General features: G+C 37.3%; 1 protein-coding gene across 1 annotated transcript in view; it reads left to right on the forward strand.

The window, feature by feature from the left end:
- Nucleotides 1-19,108, forward strand: part of DAAM2 (dishevelled associated activator of morphogenesis 2) — a 135,282-nt gene that overhangs the window by 107,618 nt on the left and 8,556 nt on the right. Inside the window, exons 19-23 of the mRNA XM_083349355.1 lie at nt 921-1,009; nt 1,559-1,727; nt 3,252-3,359; nt 6,038-6,098; nt 10,741-10,872. Coding sequence (XP_083205481.1) covers nt 921-1,009; nt 1,559-1,727; nt 3,252-3,359; nt 6,038-6,098; nt 10,741-10,872 — 559 coding nt within the window. The remainder of the gene's footprint in view (nt 1-920; nt 1,010-1,558; nt 1,728-3,251; nt 3,360-6,037; nt 6,099-10,740; nt 10,873-19,108) is intronic.

The raw sequence follows: 19,108 nt of genomic DNA on the forward strand, positions 1-19,108 counted from the left end.
GCTTGGTTTGACAGCAGCTCAGGTTCAAGATCTGAGTGCCATAAAACAGGGTGAGCTCATCCTCACCCCAGCTCCTGCCCGCCTAGCAGTTCGAAAGCATGCAAACGCAAGTAGATAAGTAGGTACCACTTAGGTGGGAAGGTAACAGAGCTCCGTGATGTCATGCTAGCCACATGACAGCGGAAAAGTCTTTGGACGGTGCTGGCTCAGTGGCATTGAAATGGAGATGAGCACCACCCCTCGTAGTCAGCAACGCCAAGCGGAGTAAAATCCACAAGGACTCCTTTACCTTTTTACAGAAGAATATAGCCCTCATAATTCTTAGACAATATGACCTTGCTAACTCACAATTATGGAAGTTAAATCTAATAAGTTGAGAATACCCAGATGGGAATGGCAGATACAGTATAATATTTCAAATAATATCATTGTAGTTTGGAAATTCTTAGTGATTACATAGCTGTGTTTGTCAATGAAATTCTTTCACCTGCTTTTTCTGTCTAAATTATATTAAAATATCATGCATTTGAGTAACAGACTCTACCCCGTGTGAATTGTTATGATGTGTAGTGGAATTGGGAAGCTTGAGGCTCAGGTTAGTGATGTTAAGAGTGACCCTTGTGTAAAGTACTGGAAATATACTGGGAAAATATTTCTTTCATTGAACTAGAAACTTCTTCCTCCTCTTTTTCCTTAATATCTTTTCTTCTTTAGGGAAATACAAATACATGATTCATCCTTGGCTGCAAGACATTGTTTCCAGGCAGAGCAGCTGATAGCATTTTTTTATATTCAGGGATTTCTCTTGTTCTAGTAATAAAATAGACATTGAATGTAAAATGGATTGGTCTTACAGGTATTCTGTTTTGCTGACAGACCTATTGAATTGCAGCTCAGATATCTGGCTCCTTTCTTTCTAGGATTGACCACTACCAACAAAGACTTCAGGCATTATTCTTTAAGAAGAAGTTTCCAGAGAGGCTTGCTGAAGCTAAGCCAAAAGTGGAAGGTAAGTTATATTCTTTACAAACAGTAGCATATTTCAGGTGTCAGAGGCTTAAGCAGAAGAAAATCAGTGCCACTATAGTTTGTGCTATGAACTGAACAGCCTGAATTTTCTAGCTCTTTGGCAGGAACCCACAGTCTTGGCGGGTTGGTTGGAGCTTAACAGTCCTGGGGGGTGCATCAAGATTATTGTAGAAGAAAGCTTGACAATCTCATTTCCTAGTAGCAATGAGAGGGTTGAGGATGGAGCAGGCAGGGAGTGCAGGTTGCCTACTTTTGCTGTATGCATCCCGATTTGTAATGCAAAATCTCTTTAGTGAAAGACCTGCGTCTCCCAAAAGCTTTTCTGCAGAATTAAAACCACCCAAACAAACACATTCAGTGGACTATTTCCACATTCAGTATTGCACTTCCTGCGTTGAAAAGTGAGAGAGGAGCTTTGGCTTTAGAAAAATGTAGTATGCATTGTTAGGGAGATCCCTCTCCTACATTCTCCCTTTCAACCATCATCATTCCAGATCCTCACTCTAAGGGCACTTCTTGTTTCTTTCAGCTATTCTCCTGGCTTCCAGAGAGCTCATCCGCAGCAAGCACCTGAAGCAGCTCTTAGAGGTTGTGTTGGCCTTTGGCAATTACATGAACAAGGGACAAAGAGGAAATGCATATGGCTTTAAGGTTTCTAGCCTGAATAAGATTGCAGACACCAAATCTAGCATAGATAAGTAGGTTCACTTACTGATGATAAATCTTCAATACTGTACTTCAGTTTAAAAAAAAGTTTCAAGGGAGTTTTCGTAATATAAAAAAGCAATTAAAATTCAGCCTATTAATTTTGTACATCATATATAAGCATCCACATCTGAAAAGATTTTACATTAAAAGTGGTTACAGTCCATATAGTTAATTTTGGTGCAAGCTTGAAACAGAGAAAATAGCTTTGTATCAGAAGGATATTTCTGCTAGTCTTGAAATATAACGACAGTTGCTCTAGGTAGAAGTAAAAGACAGCAATGTTTTTAAAACTGAAAAAAAATCTTTGCAAGGCTAAAATTATTAATGGTATGTGTGCAATTTTGGGATGAAATTTTTAAGTACACTCATGGGAGTTTACAAAGAAGCCCAACACATTTTCAGGGGATAGTAAACTATTTCAAATCTAAGAGGCAGAGTATTTTCTCTTTGTATAAATAGCCAGCACTTTCTTTTGGAATTGTCTTTGCTGCTACAAGAAGCTAGTGATGGTTCATGATCTCTGTAGCTGTTTTACTCCACAGTGCTTCTATCCAATGACAATTGATGATTAGAAAGAAATGTTTTGTTTTTCATTTTGAGAGCATCCATAGATGTATCTACCATCCTTCCATATCACTAGGAGTGAACTTGTTGGGGAGGTGGGGTTTGCAGCATAAAAATGTTATTTTAAAAGAAGAAAGGAAGTCAGCTTCTCTTGACGGCTATTAGGAAGATTAATTTTTCTAAGCCAAATTGTCAGCACCTCTTTCCTGCTCCTCCAAATTGTTCCACTTTCCACAGCTGGGGAATGGGGTACAGGAGATAGGAACTTGCATCCCCAAATGAAAACTATCTCAGGGATCTGAGCAAAGGCAGGACTCTTCGTTTGGAAATTACACACACAAACAAAACAATATAGCCATTGAATAGTCTTCTTGGAGGCTTGGGGTGTTTTGCTGGGAGACCTTTGTACTTTGTACAGTGTTGCTTCTGTTGTTGAGTCATTTGCAAATAATCATTTGAGCCTTCAGGGCAGAGGTGGGAACATCTAGTCCACCAGATGTTGAAATGCAGCTCCCAGAATGTCAAGGGTGCTGGCAGTCATCATACACATCACATCTGAAGACAAAATTTTCCTCACTTTTGCTTTAGCACAAAACATGTGAAATATTAAATTAATAAAAGCATTTACATGGTTGCTTGGTCAAATAAAATGACTTGGGTGGTGTCCAAAAAGGGAAGAGAAATCAAACCAAGTAAGAAACAATACTTACCATTAAACCCCATCAAAACAATAAAATGGCAATCAGAGTTGAAATATACTGTAGCTCCTCAGACTGAAGACTCTACTTAGCCTGACCCAAAAGCCTGGGGAAGTAGCTATTACAGCAATTTTATTTTAAAAATGTGGATGTTAGACTAAGAGTTTGATTTCATTTTAAGCTTTTCAGATAAAGCATGGTGATTACCCTCATGATCTCGTATCCTGTCTCTTTCATACCTATTTCTCTTAGGAATATTACATTATTGCATTACTTGATAATGATCTTTGAAAAGAATTACCTAAATGTGCTTGACATACAGTCTGAACTGCAAAATCTTCCGGAAGCAGCAAAAGTCAAGTAAGTATCATTTCTTTCCATTTGGCTAAGATCAAGTGTATTATCTGTTCTTACCAGTTTAATATCTGATATGTTCTCATTGCAGCTCTGCCCAGAATTATTCTGTGAGATGGGTAGAGCCTACATTTGACTACCCATCTCACTCACAGAGCAACTCTAGGCAATGTATAATGAGAACATATCAGATATTAAACTGATACTTTATAAATAAATAAAGTGGTGCTGCTGCTAAAGTAATAATGGGCTATTATGATGAGATGTGTTTGTGGTCTATAGATCGGCATTCTGTGTAAACGGGACATAAACAGAAGCAAATATAATTATCAGTCAAAAATATAATGAACTTTAGAAAATCATTTTCAGGTGCTTGACCACAAGAGTCTTCGACTTTTAATTAGTGAATACCTCTGTAATTCACTCAGTTAATAATGAGTAATATTCTTGAGTATTTGCTGAGCATAAATATTTTATTTCAGAGTATGTAATTCTAAACAGGAAATGATCTAACAAAAGTGCCCAGGATGAGATGGGCCATAAGAATTGGATTGGCAATACATTAATTTATAGATTAATATTGAATAATTAAAGATGTAATAAATATTAATATCCTTAGTAGCCCATGAATTACATATAAAGAAAGCATATTTTACCTGCTTTTTAAAATGAGAATATCCCAAAGAGAACATTTGTCAGGTGAATAATATCAAAATTGTACATCCATCTCAATATCTTTTAAATATGTTGTTTAGTCTTTAGTGCTTAAAATATTACAGAATTATGAATCAAAGAAGAACCAAAGCCTTATGATAATATCAGAGCATTCTCACAATAACTTTAGTAGCTTTTGATCACTTGGGTTTGGTAGAAAAACAGATAACAAAATGTGACCATTGATGAAACTGAAAGCCAGGATTATTTTTTTACATAAAATTAACAATAGCAATCAGTTACATCAGTAAAGGATACCTGAAATTTTGTAAGTTCCTGTTCCAGTTATCCCTTTTCACTAATTTAAAGATGTTGTTTGATTCATAGTGTGGTTCTCTGCAATTGTATGTCGATGTTTTGAATTGCGCTTATTTCATACACAGTTCTGGTTTTAGCTCATGCATGAATTGGGTATCCGATATACAGTGTTGGTATTCCAAACATTAACTTCATTTTATATGCTAATGTGTAACCCTTCTACTTCTAGGGAAAAAATAATGATCAAAATGTATTAATTTAACAAGCGCAAGGAAGCATCATAATATAACCTAGATAAAGTATAATTAAATCAGGAAAAATATCAAAAATGCATCACAAAAATACATTGAGATTCAATAGGTGGATAAGTAGGTTATGGATAAAACACATTTCTGCCACAATTCCTATAGCAGATCTGGGGTGGGGGGATACCAAAGAATAGCCAGTATTAAGTCCAAGCAGCATTTATCTAGGGAAAAATATCTATAATAAGTACTGAAGGTTATTGTATTAGTTTTCTGAAGTTTATATGATGGCCAACAGTAACTTCTATTGTTATTTTTCCCATTCAAAATTCTAAAATACACTAATAGTAGTGCTGGACTGTTTAATAGAATAACAGAGTTGGAAGGGACCATGTATGTCTTCTAGTCCAATCCCATGCTCAAGTAGGAGGCCCAATACAATTTCATTTCAGACAAGTGGTTGTCCAATCTTTTCTTAAAAACGTCCAGTATTGGAGCACTCACAACTTCTGAAGGCATGTCTTTTGAGTAATCAATCATTCTGTCAGGAAATTGCTCCCCAAGACTTCCATTCTAAGGTTCAGTGTAAGAAGAAATTAAAGATTAAAAAAAATAAATACTTGAAGTGGCACCTAGGAACAGCAGAGAAATTGCAAAGCTGATGAAAGCATTTGCAGTATGTCCATGCTTTCTGATCTCAATCCAGACATGGTTGAATGTTACTATCTCTGACAGCATGCTTTAAAAAAACTAAATAAGCAGGCAGCAACTTTAATGAAATGTCTATTAAAGCAACTGTATCTTTTTATACTGGCACAGAAGGCTAAAAGGGTTACAGCTGTTTTAAATAAATGCTGTTCCTATCCTTTGCTTTTGGAAACATCATTTCCAAATCAATTTTGAGAGCACACACAGCCCTAAGAAATAGTTAATTCTTGGTATAAGGAGTATTTATGATCTGAGTCAGATGGAGCTCCTGGAGCTACCTTCTTTTGTCTTTTAAGCAATTAACAATTAATGAATATCATTTCTATCATGCCTTTCCACAATAGGTGCTTAGAGTGACTGGCAACAAAGTTATTTTTATTTTTAGAAATTAATCAACATGGAATCAACTAAATAAACACAAGAACACCAAATAACAGCAAACAAGGACTGCTGTACTTCCTTTAAGCTGGTCAGATGAAAAGGCTTAGTTGTCATAGCTCTGGTAGCCTGCTTCCTATGTGCAGTTATCTGAGGCCAAATCTCACATTTTTGAAGAATCAAAGTGTTCTCTTAAAAGCCAGTGAACAGCAGAATGGACATGTCTCTCTGCTCCGCTAGTATCTGCTGGGGGGCTGGTGTTGGGGGGAAAATATGATACTGGAAGGACAGATGGTTGTCTTTACTTCAGCAATTCCTCTACCATCCTTATAACATTGCACTTTTGTTTTTAAACCACTCTCTCTCTCTGTCTCCTTGCAGTCTAGTGGAATTGGAGAAAGAAGTTAATAATATAAAGACTGGGTTGAAAGCTGTTGAAGCTGTAAGTATGTCATAGTTTCTAAACACACTACGGTACTTTAAAAATGCCCACCAGGGTGTTTTATTGGGAGAAGAAGGAGCTTTTCTTCCTCGTCAAGCTAAAGCCTGTTTCTCTGAGACCATTCCCTAGCCCTCACCCCTATATCTCTTGCGAAAGCTGATGTGATGATATTAACAGATGTGCAGGGAAGTTTGTTTGATCTGGGCTGTGAGCAGGGGAACGGCAATTTGATAAACGGTGCTGATTCAAATGTTGAAAACTTTTTTCTTCTTTCAGAGACTTTTAGTCTCTGAGCAGGTGTTAGATGTGGTCTCTTTGGACAGGTTTACACAGGCAGGGTGTAGCCTAAGCATTAAGGCATTTATGACCTGCCAGAATGATTGCCAAGTAGGGAGAGAGCAGGCAGAACAAGTCTGAAAGGAGATAGCCACCTTGCTGGACAGCCTTACCCAACCCAGTACTCTTCACATGTATCAATCTTTTATTCCACAGAATTATTGAGTTACTGGAATGACTGAAGTCCAACACACCTAGTGGGGCCCCCAATGGGGGAAGGCTATCATATAGTTTTAAGCCAGTTGAAGTAAACACGATTCTTTTTTCCCAGTAGAATGCATTTTCCCCTTTTAATGTCTTAACAGAACCTTGTATGTGATATAGTTGCATAGATTGTAGGGAGCTCTCTAAGATCAGTCCAAAGGTGGTTGGCATTTATTCAGATTGTCAGGCAGGACTCTTTTATCTCCCTTTCTGCGGGCAAATGAACCATGGCATTTCATGCCATTTCTGGATTTTCTATAGTTCTTGCATACCAATTGTGTAGGGGGAAAAATCCATTGTAATTTGTTTTTAAAATAAGGGTTTGGAATATTGCAACCTTGTCTTCTAGGGAGTATCTCAGTCTTTGAATAGTCTTTCTATTTTCTGAATTAGTTGCACAGGCTCTGGGATAATTTCTGTGGGATCACACTGAACTCATAAGGAATGGAGCCAGCCAGCTTTTGCAAACAGAAAGACTTAGTCATACAGGATTCTTTAGGGTATTGCAAATGCATGAACTGCGGGTAGGAGCTGCAGCCAGTAACATCTTCTTTCTCATTTTATCTGTCTTGGGCCTTCTGTGTGGCCTTCCTTTAGTCATGCTTCTTGCCTGTGACTTGATACTGCTAGATTAGTTTGCAATATCAAACATCCTCTTAAGATTAAATATTTGCAGCAAGTTGAGAGAATTTTAGAGACTTATCATTTTATTTATTTTCTCTTGCTGAATTACTTGACTGCAAACACTTTTTTCAGTAATGTCCTTAAGAGAGTTGGTGCAGTCGTCTGGAGATAGAACAATGAAATGTTAATGCTAAGCTTTACTCCATTTTTACTTCATGTTTCATTTATAAGGAATGATTCTAACACAGGATGGTAACATATACCCAGTCACCATATAATGGATGAAGTAGCCTTTGCTGGTGCTCTGTATTAGTAGACAGGATATATCCAAAGTACAGAATAGCATTTTTTTTCTTAGAGCTATAAATACCATGCTCCCCTTGTGAGGTTACTTAGGAAGAATGGTTATATGGGAAAGTTATAACAGTTCCTTGTTTTCACTCCCTTCCTTCTTCCGCTGTGAGATTTCAACTGATTGAATTAAATCATTTTTATTTGCTGCTGTTCTGTTTATCTACAAATGGCATTTTAATCCTTACTGTTAGACAAAAAGGTATTTAGCAGGTTTTTTGACCATATAAGTGAGGACTCACCTCTCACTTAAATTAGTCCTCACTTGTGAAAAAATGGGTAAAGACCTCCTTGTCTAATAATAAAGTTTAAAATGATTAGCTGCAAGTAAACTGGAAGTGGCGTCAATTCCTTGCTTCTATTGAAGGATAATACACCTTACAGTATTACAGATCGGGGATTTACATTATTTCCAAGCATCTTTAGTCTCTGTTAGACCCATTCAAACTTCCTTTTTTTATTAAAGAGTTTTACAAAAACAAGATTTTACAATATATCCCCAAATCCCCCCATCCCAAACCCGCCCACTTCCCTCCCCCACTTCCCAGAGCTAAATACAGGATTATAGTTATAATAACCATATTCTAAATAAAAAATAGCTTATGAGTAGATTTTAGAGGGATATTGTTATTGATCTTAGTGTTGGTACTTTGTATGTATCTGTGTTAAAGGGGAGTTAAAGCACATTATGAATTTGGTTAATTGTATATTATGCATAAAACTTCCTTTTAACTTACGTTCAGAGTAAATTTTGTAATTCATTCCAAATTCCACTGTCAAGTTTACTGCTTGACAAATTCTCTTTTCTAGGCCCATCTTCCAGAACAGGCAGAAAGATCTTTGTGTCCCAGAAACTCTTTGATGGCTATTTCATAAAAGCATGAGATTGCAAAATGCAATTCTTGAATGGCAAACCACTTACTCCCAACTTAGCCAGCGTCCTTGTAGTACCTTCCCCTTCTTCTTGGCCAAGCATTTTATCCCATTCATGCACCAGTTCCTTTCCCTCCCATATCACTTTATGATTATTATAAAACTTGGCAGCCAACATCTCCCTGTGTAGCTCATTCATTTCACTCTTTTGGAGGTATGTAAGAAGTAGCACTGTAACAACAATAGAAGGCTGTTGTTGGGAGGAGATGACAGGGAAAGGGAGGGAAAAAAGGCGCAACTGTTGACTGCATTCCAACATGTTCTCACCACAGTTCTAACACTGACAGTGGAAAGAGTTCTTCAAGGCCCCTTCTTACAAACATCAGACTAAAAATAGGTTTACAGTCAGCTGCTCACAGAGGCACTTTGTAATCCGTCGCTTCCCAGGGCTGGCAGCACCATTTAAAAATGAGATGTGAGCCTAGCTTTGAGAAACTTCACAGACTACAGCCAGCAAAGCAAAGTAAATCAAAATGGAAAGCTGTAAACCCTCGCTTCTCTTTATCAGGATTGCTGCCAAGGCATCAGCTCTCCTGCCAGTGGCATTTGTAGCTTTTATGGGATTGACTTCACTGTAAAACCGTTCGACAAACAGTAAGAAAGCAGGATTTTTAAACACATGTCTTAAGTTGGGTGCTATCTATAACAATGCAGTGTTGGCTTCTAAGCTTTTCTTCAAGGCAAAGGATAAAATAAACAATGTTCTAAACAATGCCCTCCAAAGGTGCTTACTCCAGTCAAAACTGAAAGCAATCAATAAGCCATGATTGTAAGAAAGCCATCAATATTTGCTACCTCAACTTACAGGAAAAGAACAGAGGAGTAGATAAAAAGAAGCAATGCCTAATAATTGCCAAACAAAATACTGTTGTAGCATTGGGGAACGAAGTCCTGTTGCTTGGATAAAGATGTGCTAATGGATCCAAAGTCAAGCCTCAGGATTCGTTAGAAGTGGCATAGGCATGTATCTTAATACCCAGATACTCATTGTTAGTCAAAGTAGGCAATAATGAGTTAGATAAACCAAGTTGTTAAATGTATAGGCAGCTTACTCTAATTCTACAATTTTCTGGATTTCCTGCCTTAATTATAATCAGATCCTTCACCTTCTTTTTCGTGAAATCAAATTCTTAATGCTTGTTTATAAATCCATTTTTCTCCAGGATCAATACACAAAGAGATCACCTTAAAAACTTGTGGGGTAAATAAAATTGTGTGGGATGGATGGGATCAAGTGAGATTCAATCCAGTTCTCCTTAATCTGCACTCTTAAACTACTATTGTGTCAAATTTGAGCCATGAGATCAATTTCCAAACTTCTAGTGGAGTCCTCTGGCAAAACCTTCATTTTGAGGAAAACAAATGTGACAAGAGCAGCCAACGTAACCTAAAAATCTAATGAGTTATTATTCTAATTTGTTGGAATGATGGTGGTAGAAATTAATGTTCTGTTCTAAGTAAATGAAGGCTATGCAGAAGTTAGAATTTAAGTGAGTAAATTTAAGTGGTAAACTTTGCCAGGAAGCAACAGTCTTGCAAAGAAGGGGATAACAACTATGTTTGAAATTGTCCTTGACTGACCTCCTGAGGTCATTCAGAATATTTGCAAGGTTCTTTTTTTTTTAAGAAACGTTCAGACAACCTGAATCATAGTAGGATGGGATCTATCATGTTGTCAAAACTGGAAAGAAAAGTAAAGCGATATTGCGTGGTAGCAAGCTTTCTGGAGCAACTAAGATGATTAAAGACCTGGAGACAAAAAAAAACATATGAAGAACAGTTGCAGGAATTTGGTATGGCTAGTCTAGAGAAAAGAAAGTCTAGGGGTGACATGATAGCAATATTCCAGTATTTGAGGGGCTGCCACAAAGAGGAGGGGGTCAGCTTATTATCCAAAGCACCAGAAGGCAAGACAACATCACTGTGTCTCAGGACATGCCTCCTGCAGCTTTTGAGGCAAAAGAAACTGGTCATCCACTTCTGGTTTGGTGTGATGTGTGAACTTAACCAACTGTGTTTTTTCATTAATTCTGGTTAAACCAAGCTGATGATTTGGATATGGGAATTATTTTTAAATGGGCTCAGTTGCCATTTTTCAGTGTTTCTTCCAAGTGTTCTTTAAGTGTTATCTTTTTATATTGTTACTTATCTTGCTAGCTACCCATTACCTGTTCCATTTTTTTTCTTTCCTTAGGAGCTAGATTATCAGAAGAGGCGTATGCGAGAACCAGGTGATAAGTTTGTCCCGGTCATGAGCGACTTTATCACAGTAGCCAGTTTTAGTTTTTCTGAGCTGGAAGACCTACTGAATGATGCAAGGGATAAGGTAAGAAATACTTTTATTTATTTTTTTCAATCAGTATTTCATGGGAATAGTCGTTTTCACCAGGCAGTAGAATAAATAAATCTGGACTTTCAGTTCTACAAATAACCCCTTTCAAGACATTTTTTTTATCCTTGTTTGTTTCTAAATCTCATTCATTCTTAGTCACTGAGAGTGATCTGGTCCTGCTTTGGATTAAGCGTTGAACTGAATTGGGGGACCTCTAAATTGGAATAGATCAAAGTGAAAACAGTCCTCATTTTCCCATGACAAAGTGTCTCCTAAATATTTCAAAGCTGTAATTCCAAATTCCTCTGGACCCTTAATCCACTATTAAATTTTGCTATATATTCAAAAATAATAATAATATATTCTTAAAACTTTCAGTATCAAATTTACATCATTATCTTTTAAGGAGAAGGGAACTCACCTAATGAATATAGTAACACCTTCCCAGTCTGAAGAGTCTTAATCTCTCCAATATACATTTAAAAATAAATAATTAAAAAGTGATTAAGCTATAAGAGTTACTCAAGCATAATGTCCATAAAGGTAGTTTTGCAAGTTTGAGCTTGATATAAATCCCAACTCACAACCACTTCAATTATAAGCTGACTATGAAAACAGTTTTCATGATCTGCTCATAAGGCGTGGCTGTCCAGAATCACATGGATGATCTCAAGGATCTTTCCTTTGTTCTGGAGAGATTAGGCCAACTCAGATCCAGCATTCAGTGGTGATTGCTCCCACAAAGCCAGCAAGGCATCCACTTGCTATGGCACCTTTAGGAAGTAAGATACTTATTTCCAATGAAACATTTTTGTTTTAAAAAGTGTATGGTTCTGTCACTGTTTTACCTGATTTACAGATCAGAATGTAATTGTTAAAAATAAGTCGTAGATTTATTTCTTGCCCAACCCCAACTCCAGTGAAATCTACTTTTATTGATTTTGAGGGGAATCACAATATTGCAGAGTTTCAGAACTCCTGCCATAGATTATTGATCTGAAATATTGATTTCATCAAGTACACAAGTTCAGTTCAGTTAATACAGTTAATACAGTTCAGTTAAAAATGGGTCTGCTGTCATATTTCAACAACCTAAGGAATTCTACCTTTATGATTGAGTATGTTATGCTTTCATTTCTTTATCTAAGTCTTCCCCGCTCCTCAGGAAGGGTGGTGGTCATCTTACTGGCTAATGTAATCAAACTATCCAAGTGAACCTGTCGTAGGCTGCTTCTGATGAGTAAATAAAGGATTAAAAGCAAAGAATATAGATATATAAATTATTGGTGTGATCTGTATTGTTCTTGTTCCAAGAAAAGCAGGAACATATTGCCAACTTCCTAGCATATTACCCCAATCCAAACAGTACACTTCCTTCTGAACTGCTGTATTTCATGTCCCCAAAGGCTGCTTTTAACTTAACTAGAGAATAGACTATTATTTGCTCCTGACTAGAAGTTGGCACTATGCCCATAAGTCCCGAGGGTGAGGAAGAAACCGATAAAGAAAAGTTACAACAGCATGAAAATGTTTGAAGAATATGTCATAATGCAAATAAGGTGTGAGAATGGCATTTTTTCCTTCTTTGCTAAAGTAATAAAGACTGTTAAACAAGGTAAGTATATTGTTCCTTTTTTTCTCCTTTATGCTAGCATAAAAGAGAAAATGTGAGGTTAAAAAAAAAGACAGAAATCCTATTATTATTTGGTTATTAGATTTTGTGATGGCCAGTTATGATTTTAATTGCTTTATTTATTAGAGCAGAGGGGAGGAGTTTGTTTGTAACTTGTGAAGGTTCTGTTCTTGGAACTTAATTTCAGCCCCATTTTGAAGACCCCCTAGCTGTTTCTCAGTGTAGCATGATTCCTTTGAACTGCACCATCACATCTCATAACAAGCACACATAAGCAGAATTAGCTATCTGTTCTCTGACCTGCTATTCTTCCTATGTGTCGTTTGATGTGTGGCTCTAATCCAGATTTAATTTATTACAGATTGATTTACATCATCATGTACATCGTTTACTTTCTTTTTTATTCTGAGAAGTACGCAGCATACAGAAAAGTAAAAACAAGATAATTCTTACCTTCAAGCTTACAGTTCAGAGGTCTTTCTATATAGGTTGCGCTATTAATGTGACAGCCTGGCAACCCTAATTGGCCTCAGTTTCTAAGGGTCTGGCCTTTTTGATCACCTTAAGCCATCTCATCCTTTCTTTCTTACTGAAAATTCTTCCTGAGCCATTGTAATCCCACCACAGTTTAGTGGTGGCTAAAATTGTTAGCATTTTCCACTCCTTTAAAAGGAAGTACAGTATTATGTGACAGGAAGGCCTGGAGGAACATTGTCCATGGGGTCACAATGGGTCGGACACAACTTTGCAGCTAACAACAACAAACAACAATAACAATGATCAGTCAGTTTTAATTATTCATATATTCCTGTACCTACATGCAGCTCTTGGTAGGAATATCTTTATCTTGGGAGGAAAAAAAGAGGTGGAGTTAGTCTGGGCCAGGGGTAGGCAACCTTGCCTCTTTTATGACTCGTGGACTTCAACTCCCATGGCTGGCTCAGGAATTCTGGGAGTTGAAGTCCACAAGTCATAAAAGAGCCAAGGTTGCCTACCCCTGGTCTGGGCTATTCATCAATAAAACGTTCCCTTCAAAATGTCCTACTCATTCATATGGGCAAAAATTTTGTCAGCCACAAAATACGTAAGAGAAGAATGAAAGCCAATACAAAATATCATTGTGTAGACCAAATTTGTGTCTGTGTAGCAAAGATTTAGTTATGATAAGTCTAAGAAGACACATCTCAGATGGAAAAAAGAATAAATAGACAAATAAGATAAACAATTTCTGAAAATAAAGAAGGAGGACAAGAAGACTGTGGATGGCAGTAACATGCGCAGCTGACATTTCTTCACCAGCTACTGTTTCTTTGCTTCTGTTCTCACAAGGTGGGTGGTTCAATTAAGTGATAGGTTTCCAGCTTGGTTTATATCCACTGAAAGATGACTACATTCTGCCACCATGAAATGAAGTCTTCAGACTCTGAGTAATTTCAGAAAAACCAGTAGTCCACCCAGTTGTGGTCTCGGTTGTTGATGCCACCACATGGGTCCCAATTTGAACTTTGCCAAAGCAGCAGAAATAGTCAGCTGCTAAATCCAGTCCTGTTATATTTTGTATCCTGGGACAGGACAGAGTGTTTTGCTCTCTCTGTTGTTTTAGAAAATTATGCCAAAGCTCTCTCTTCTCCCGTCAGGGTCTGTTTTTGACATAGTTTGTCTTGCAGTGTAGCCATCATAAGGTCAGTGCAAACATGAGTCTCTTCATTTGAAGATGAGGAAACGAAAATGTTATAAAAATAAAATAAGCATTGTATTTTACATGGTTTTACTCAGAAGTCATTTTTTATCTTAAAGAAACAAATATGTTATTTCAAGCTGTCAAACATCTGTCTTTTAGCTCTGGGCTAATATAGTATTAACTTGAACCCTAGAGTACATAGGGCCTTGCTTCCCAGACCCTTCACTTTTTGTTTGGTTTTTTTTTTCATTAAAAGGACCTTTCTTCTTGATCTTTTTTTTAAAAAAATATTTATTTCTGCACTGCGTAGCCCATAGGACTAAAATATATAACTGGCAAGCTGAAAGGAACAGTGAAGGACAGGAGCCAAAATGTACAGACTCTCAACAAAAAGCCCTGGCTTTAGTGGCAATGTTACCTGTTGACTGAACTGAGTTTCCAAAGTAACTGGGAAGAGAAAGATCATTCTTAAGCTAAAATTTTCCCTCACCAGATTTTAACTGCCTTGGGATCCACATTTGAGCCATGACTTGTATCTGTTTCCTTTTTAGCACATTAGAGATGGAAGTACAGTCTTTTTTTTTAACTTCTAACTGCAGCCTGAAATCTACATCTGATTGGACAGTGTGGACATTGAGCTTTCCATGTTTCACAGAGTCCTTTTAATGAACACTTTTTTTTAACCTACCTGATAATGTGGTCATTGTGTGTCAGAATCCATTTATATCACATTCATAAATGTATGTTTAAAACATTATCCCCCCCATATGGATTCTGCCATCTCCAGAGGAAGGAGGAGCATATGTGGATTCAGCCTGCCTTAGGTTATTTCAAAGACCAAGGAAACCTTTTGAGCTGGGGGGATCAAAAGGGAGGGTTAGAGAAGAAGGCATCTGGCCCGTGTCTTCTTTTAATTCTGTAGAGGAAGAAGGCAATAACCATAAAGATTCGAAGTTCCTTTTTTCTCCCCACGAAAGGGATGACATGAAGTAGAAGGATGGGGGCTGACCAAATGGGGTTGAGGGAAGTGGGGTTGAACCGGGTAGCCTTTATAAAATTTCAATTTGTAAAACAATACTAAGTCCTGTCTTGTATTCCCACAACCAAGCATGTCTTAGTAAAGATTCCTTTTGGACTAGAAGTGACTCCAAGAGTTTTTGTCTTCCTAAGACGTGATTTGGGGTGAGTCCTGACATTGTGCTTCTTTTTCCTATGAAACAGGAACCTTTGCGTGTAACTTTATAGTGACCTTTAATAATATCCACAGAGGAAGGGGAAAACACATTTCTTTGACATACTAAGGACTGTCCCATGTAGGGCAGTAGCTTCATGAATGTCAGGACCCATTTCTTATAACAAAACATATAGCCTAAAATATAAAAGTTATCTATTTATCTGTGCTGATTCAACGTAAAGACAGTCTTTCCCATTGCTATTAGTCTTTCCAACACATTGTGCAATTTGTTTTCTGGAATGGTATGGATTAAGATAGTAGAGAGTTATTTTAATCCAAAACAGGATTTAATCATACTAGGGAAGGAAAATTGAGTTCCTGTTTCTGCTAAGCTAATTAAAAAGTATTTGCACAGCAAAGCCAATCTTTTCTGGAAGTGGCTGAGCATAGATTTGCCAGCATAATGCTCTCAATAAGAGAAGCTTAATACTAATTGCTATAACATGTCCAATAATTTATCACTCCCTAATGTCTTTTCATAGTATGCACACATCTACTGTTCTTGAAGGAGCTTAGTTTGAGTTTTGGAAGAGTGCACAGCTATTACTCCTCCTCAAATACTGAACTGCATGTGGACCTAGGATATGAAATCTTCTATCTCCAACAGAATCTAAGCTATTCCTTAGATTTTTCAAAATATTAGGTGGGTGTTACACCAAATCGGATGTATTTCTATGGGCTCAAACTTCTGCAGACTCAGTGGAGTCTGTATTGGCAAAGTTGTATTATCTATGCCAGAGAAACATTTGCAGCTAGCCAGTAAAGATGGATGCAAGACTATATACTGTAAAATACACAACACTGTTCCATTTCAGTTTTGCAACAGAACATGAACAACAAGTGTGATTTTTATGAATGGCACATAACACAAAGATTGGTTATTAGGCTAATAAAGAAACATTACAGTGGAAGCACATCTCTTTTGGTATGTGAATCTGGCAAAGTAAATGCCAAGGCCTAAATGGTGGGGTAGTATATTTTTGAAAATATATTGTTTAAAACAGGAAAAATGGTCTTGCTCCTAGGGCATACTGAAAACTTTCAATCATCGTAGATGAAAGACAGATTAGATTCCCCCTATGAATTTTGCTAGTGCATGCAATGACTAAAACTGGAGGAGCTAAACATTATTTGCACATAAAACACAGGCCATCTTATTCTCTTACACATTGGCTCCTCTCCTCCCAATATCTTCTATTGGTTGAGTATGAAGGTCTGAGAAGGCATTCTGAGCATGGTCAGCTGTATACATTTGGAAATTGTATCGCTATTAATCCTGCTTGTGTATGTACTCCCCTTCTGAGTACCTATGTGACAAATCACTTCACTTTTCTTCAGTTGAAAGCTAAGCTACATGGCCAAAGCAGTATGATTTCAACATAGGTTAGATCCATAAGATTGCAGATCATTGGACAGTTTTGGTGTGATTGATTGAAGAATCCAATCTACATTATTTATTTAATGCACCATTTCAGTTCATCTGTGGTATAAAACATTTTTATTGTGATATAGTCAATGAGCAGTGACTTATCATCGGTGCGTATGTCAAAATAGCTTTGACACAAGAACCTAAACAGTGCACAACTGCTACATGAGACTATTGTCTTCCTTTTGGATTTGCCAATGCAGAATCCAAACAGCTGAATTCAGGCATTCTGGGAAGTATTGTGCTTGCAATAGCCATTAAATTGTGAGAACCCTTAAACAGGAAATCCTCTGCAACACACATACATGCATGCATACGCACGCACGCGCGCACACACACACACACACACAATACTTAAAGCTAGAAGAAAGATGGGAATGCATGAACTTAAAAAAAAATAAATTATTGCAAAATATATATTTTTCAACTGAAATTGAAAAATTTTGTCATTCTTTTTCTTTACCACTTCAAATAACAGTTCTGCCATCTGGCACATTTTCCATAATTGTGTTTTCCTTCTGGTCTGAGAAGACCTCTTCCCCCATTTTTCCCCCTCAAAACTTCCTTTTGTAATGGCATTTCTGCAGCTGCTTCATTTCATTGGCAGGAGTAGCAGTGATTGAGTGCTGCTGTTCCTCTTTCTACCTCTGTTGAAACAACTTGACAAAAATGAACAATTGCCTAAACTATTTGCTTTGGCAAAAAAGAGGAATTGACTGGAAGGTTTGGTGGTAGGAGGACTGCTGGCACTGAAGTCTGCAGCCCTATTACGTTATGTCATAAGATGAAGAAGTGATAACTTGGAGAGAAAAAAAAATATTCATTTTAACAAAAATACATTTGTATCTCTTGGGTTAGAAAGTAAAAGGGTATGTCGTTCACATTACCAGGCTATACAGTGATGATCAGGGCTTGATGCCATCTTAATCATTCCTAAAGGATTTTTATTGGGTACTGGGGAAATGAAATCATCGTAGAGAAAAATCAGGCAAGGAGGGAGGGAACAGTATGGAGATCAACCAAGAACCATGGATACAGAAAGACTGTATTGCTGTATCCAGACGTGAACAGTAACAGGGAAATTATTTTGGGATCAGTAGAGTTAACAGAAGCAAATTAACAAAAAAGAATGTAGTAGGCCTTTTAAACTACAGAACTGCATTATAATAGAAAGAAAAGGATTCCCTAAAATCCCAGTGTTGACAGAACCTGCCAGTGGGTGATTTCATTATAAAAGCCATTGAAGATCTAATGTAAGACGGGCTTTCTTTCTTAACTTACATTGGAAGATCACTAAACACATCATTTGTGTAGACTCAGTGCCAGGCAGAGGTCAGCATTCAAACTGTTAAAGATTTAAAGGTATACATTATCCATGAGTAATCACCCATTTAATAGCATTTCTTCAAAAAACAGTGCTGCTAAATCACTCACTGGGCAAGTAGTCATGTAAACTGTGCCTTAATTGAGGTCTCATTTTTAAGTTTTGTTTGAATAACCACTGATTTATAATAACGAGACCTATTTTTTCTTTAATATTAGAATTTCTGAAAACTGAAGCCTGTTATTCCACATCCAAACTCTGACAGCCTTCATCCTGTCATAGGTTTGCTCTTCCTAACAAAGAGACAAAACAATATGGCTGTTGATGATTGTTGGTGTGAGGCATGGAAGTTAGATTTTGGATCTGAGATTTAGGTATGGGCTATAGGTGAATTCTAAAGATCCCATAATGGCTTTGAAGGTTTGTATCTGGAAAGATCTTAAAGAAAATTCAGACACTCCCCCACCATGTTGGTCACCACTTCTACACTTTCCTCATTTGGATGAAAATGCTTCATTTTAAAAGCAGTTCCAGAGTGGGGTGCTAGCCAAGCTGCTGAATTCCTCACCAGGTACCACTGATGCTGTTGATGTAGTTGTAGTTTTTGTAGGTTCTATGCATGCCAGAAAGAAGAAAGAGTCATGTTCAACAGTCTGCAGTATTGTTCCCCTGTCTGCCCTATCACTTCTTCCCAGCAAGATCAACCAAGATACCTAAAGCTTATTAGAAAGAAATAGCTTAGTATTATGTCTGAAAGGACAGCTCTGGGTTGTCAGTTTTCCATCAATCTCTTGTTTATATGGAACAATAAACTAGAAATTAGTTTTGAGGCTTTCCTTGCCAGAGAGATCCTGGTTTGTCCAGCTGCTCACTCACTAGAAGAGCAAACGGGAATCATTGGAAAGTCTGTGTGATAAGTCAGGATTTGATTG

The sequence above is a fragment of the Vipera ursinii genome (genome assembly GCF_947247035.1).
Source record: "Vipera ursinii genome assembly, chromosome: 1".
Classification (NCBI taxonomy): domain Eukaryota; kingdom Metazoa; phylum Chordata; class Lepidosauria; order Squamata; family Viperidae; genus Vipera; species Vipera ursinii.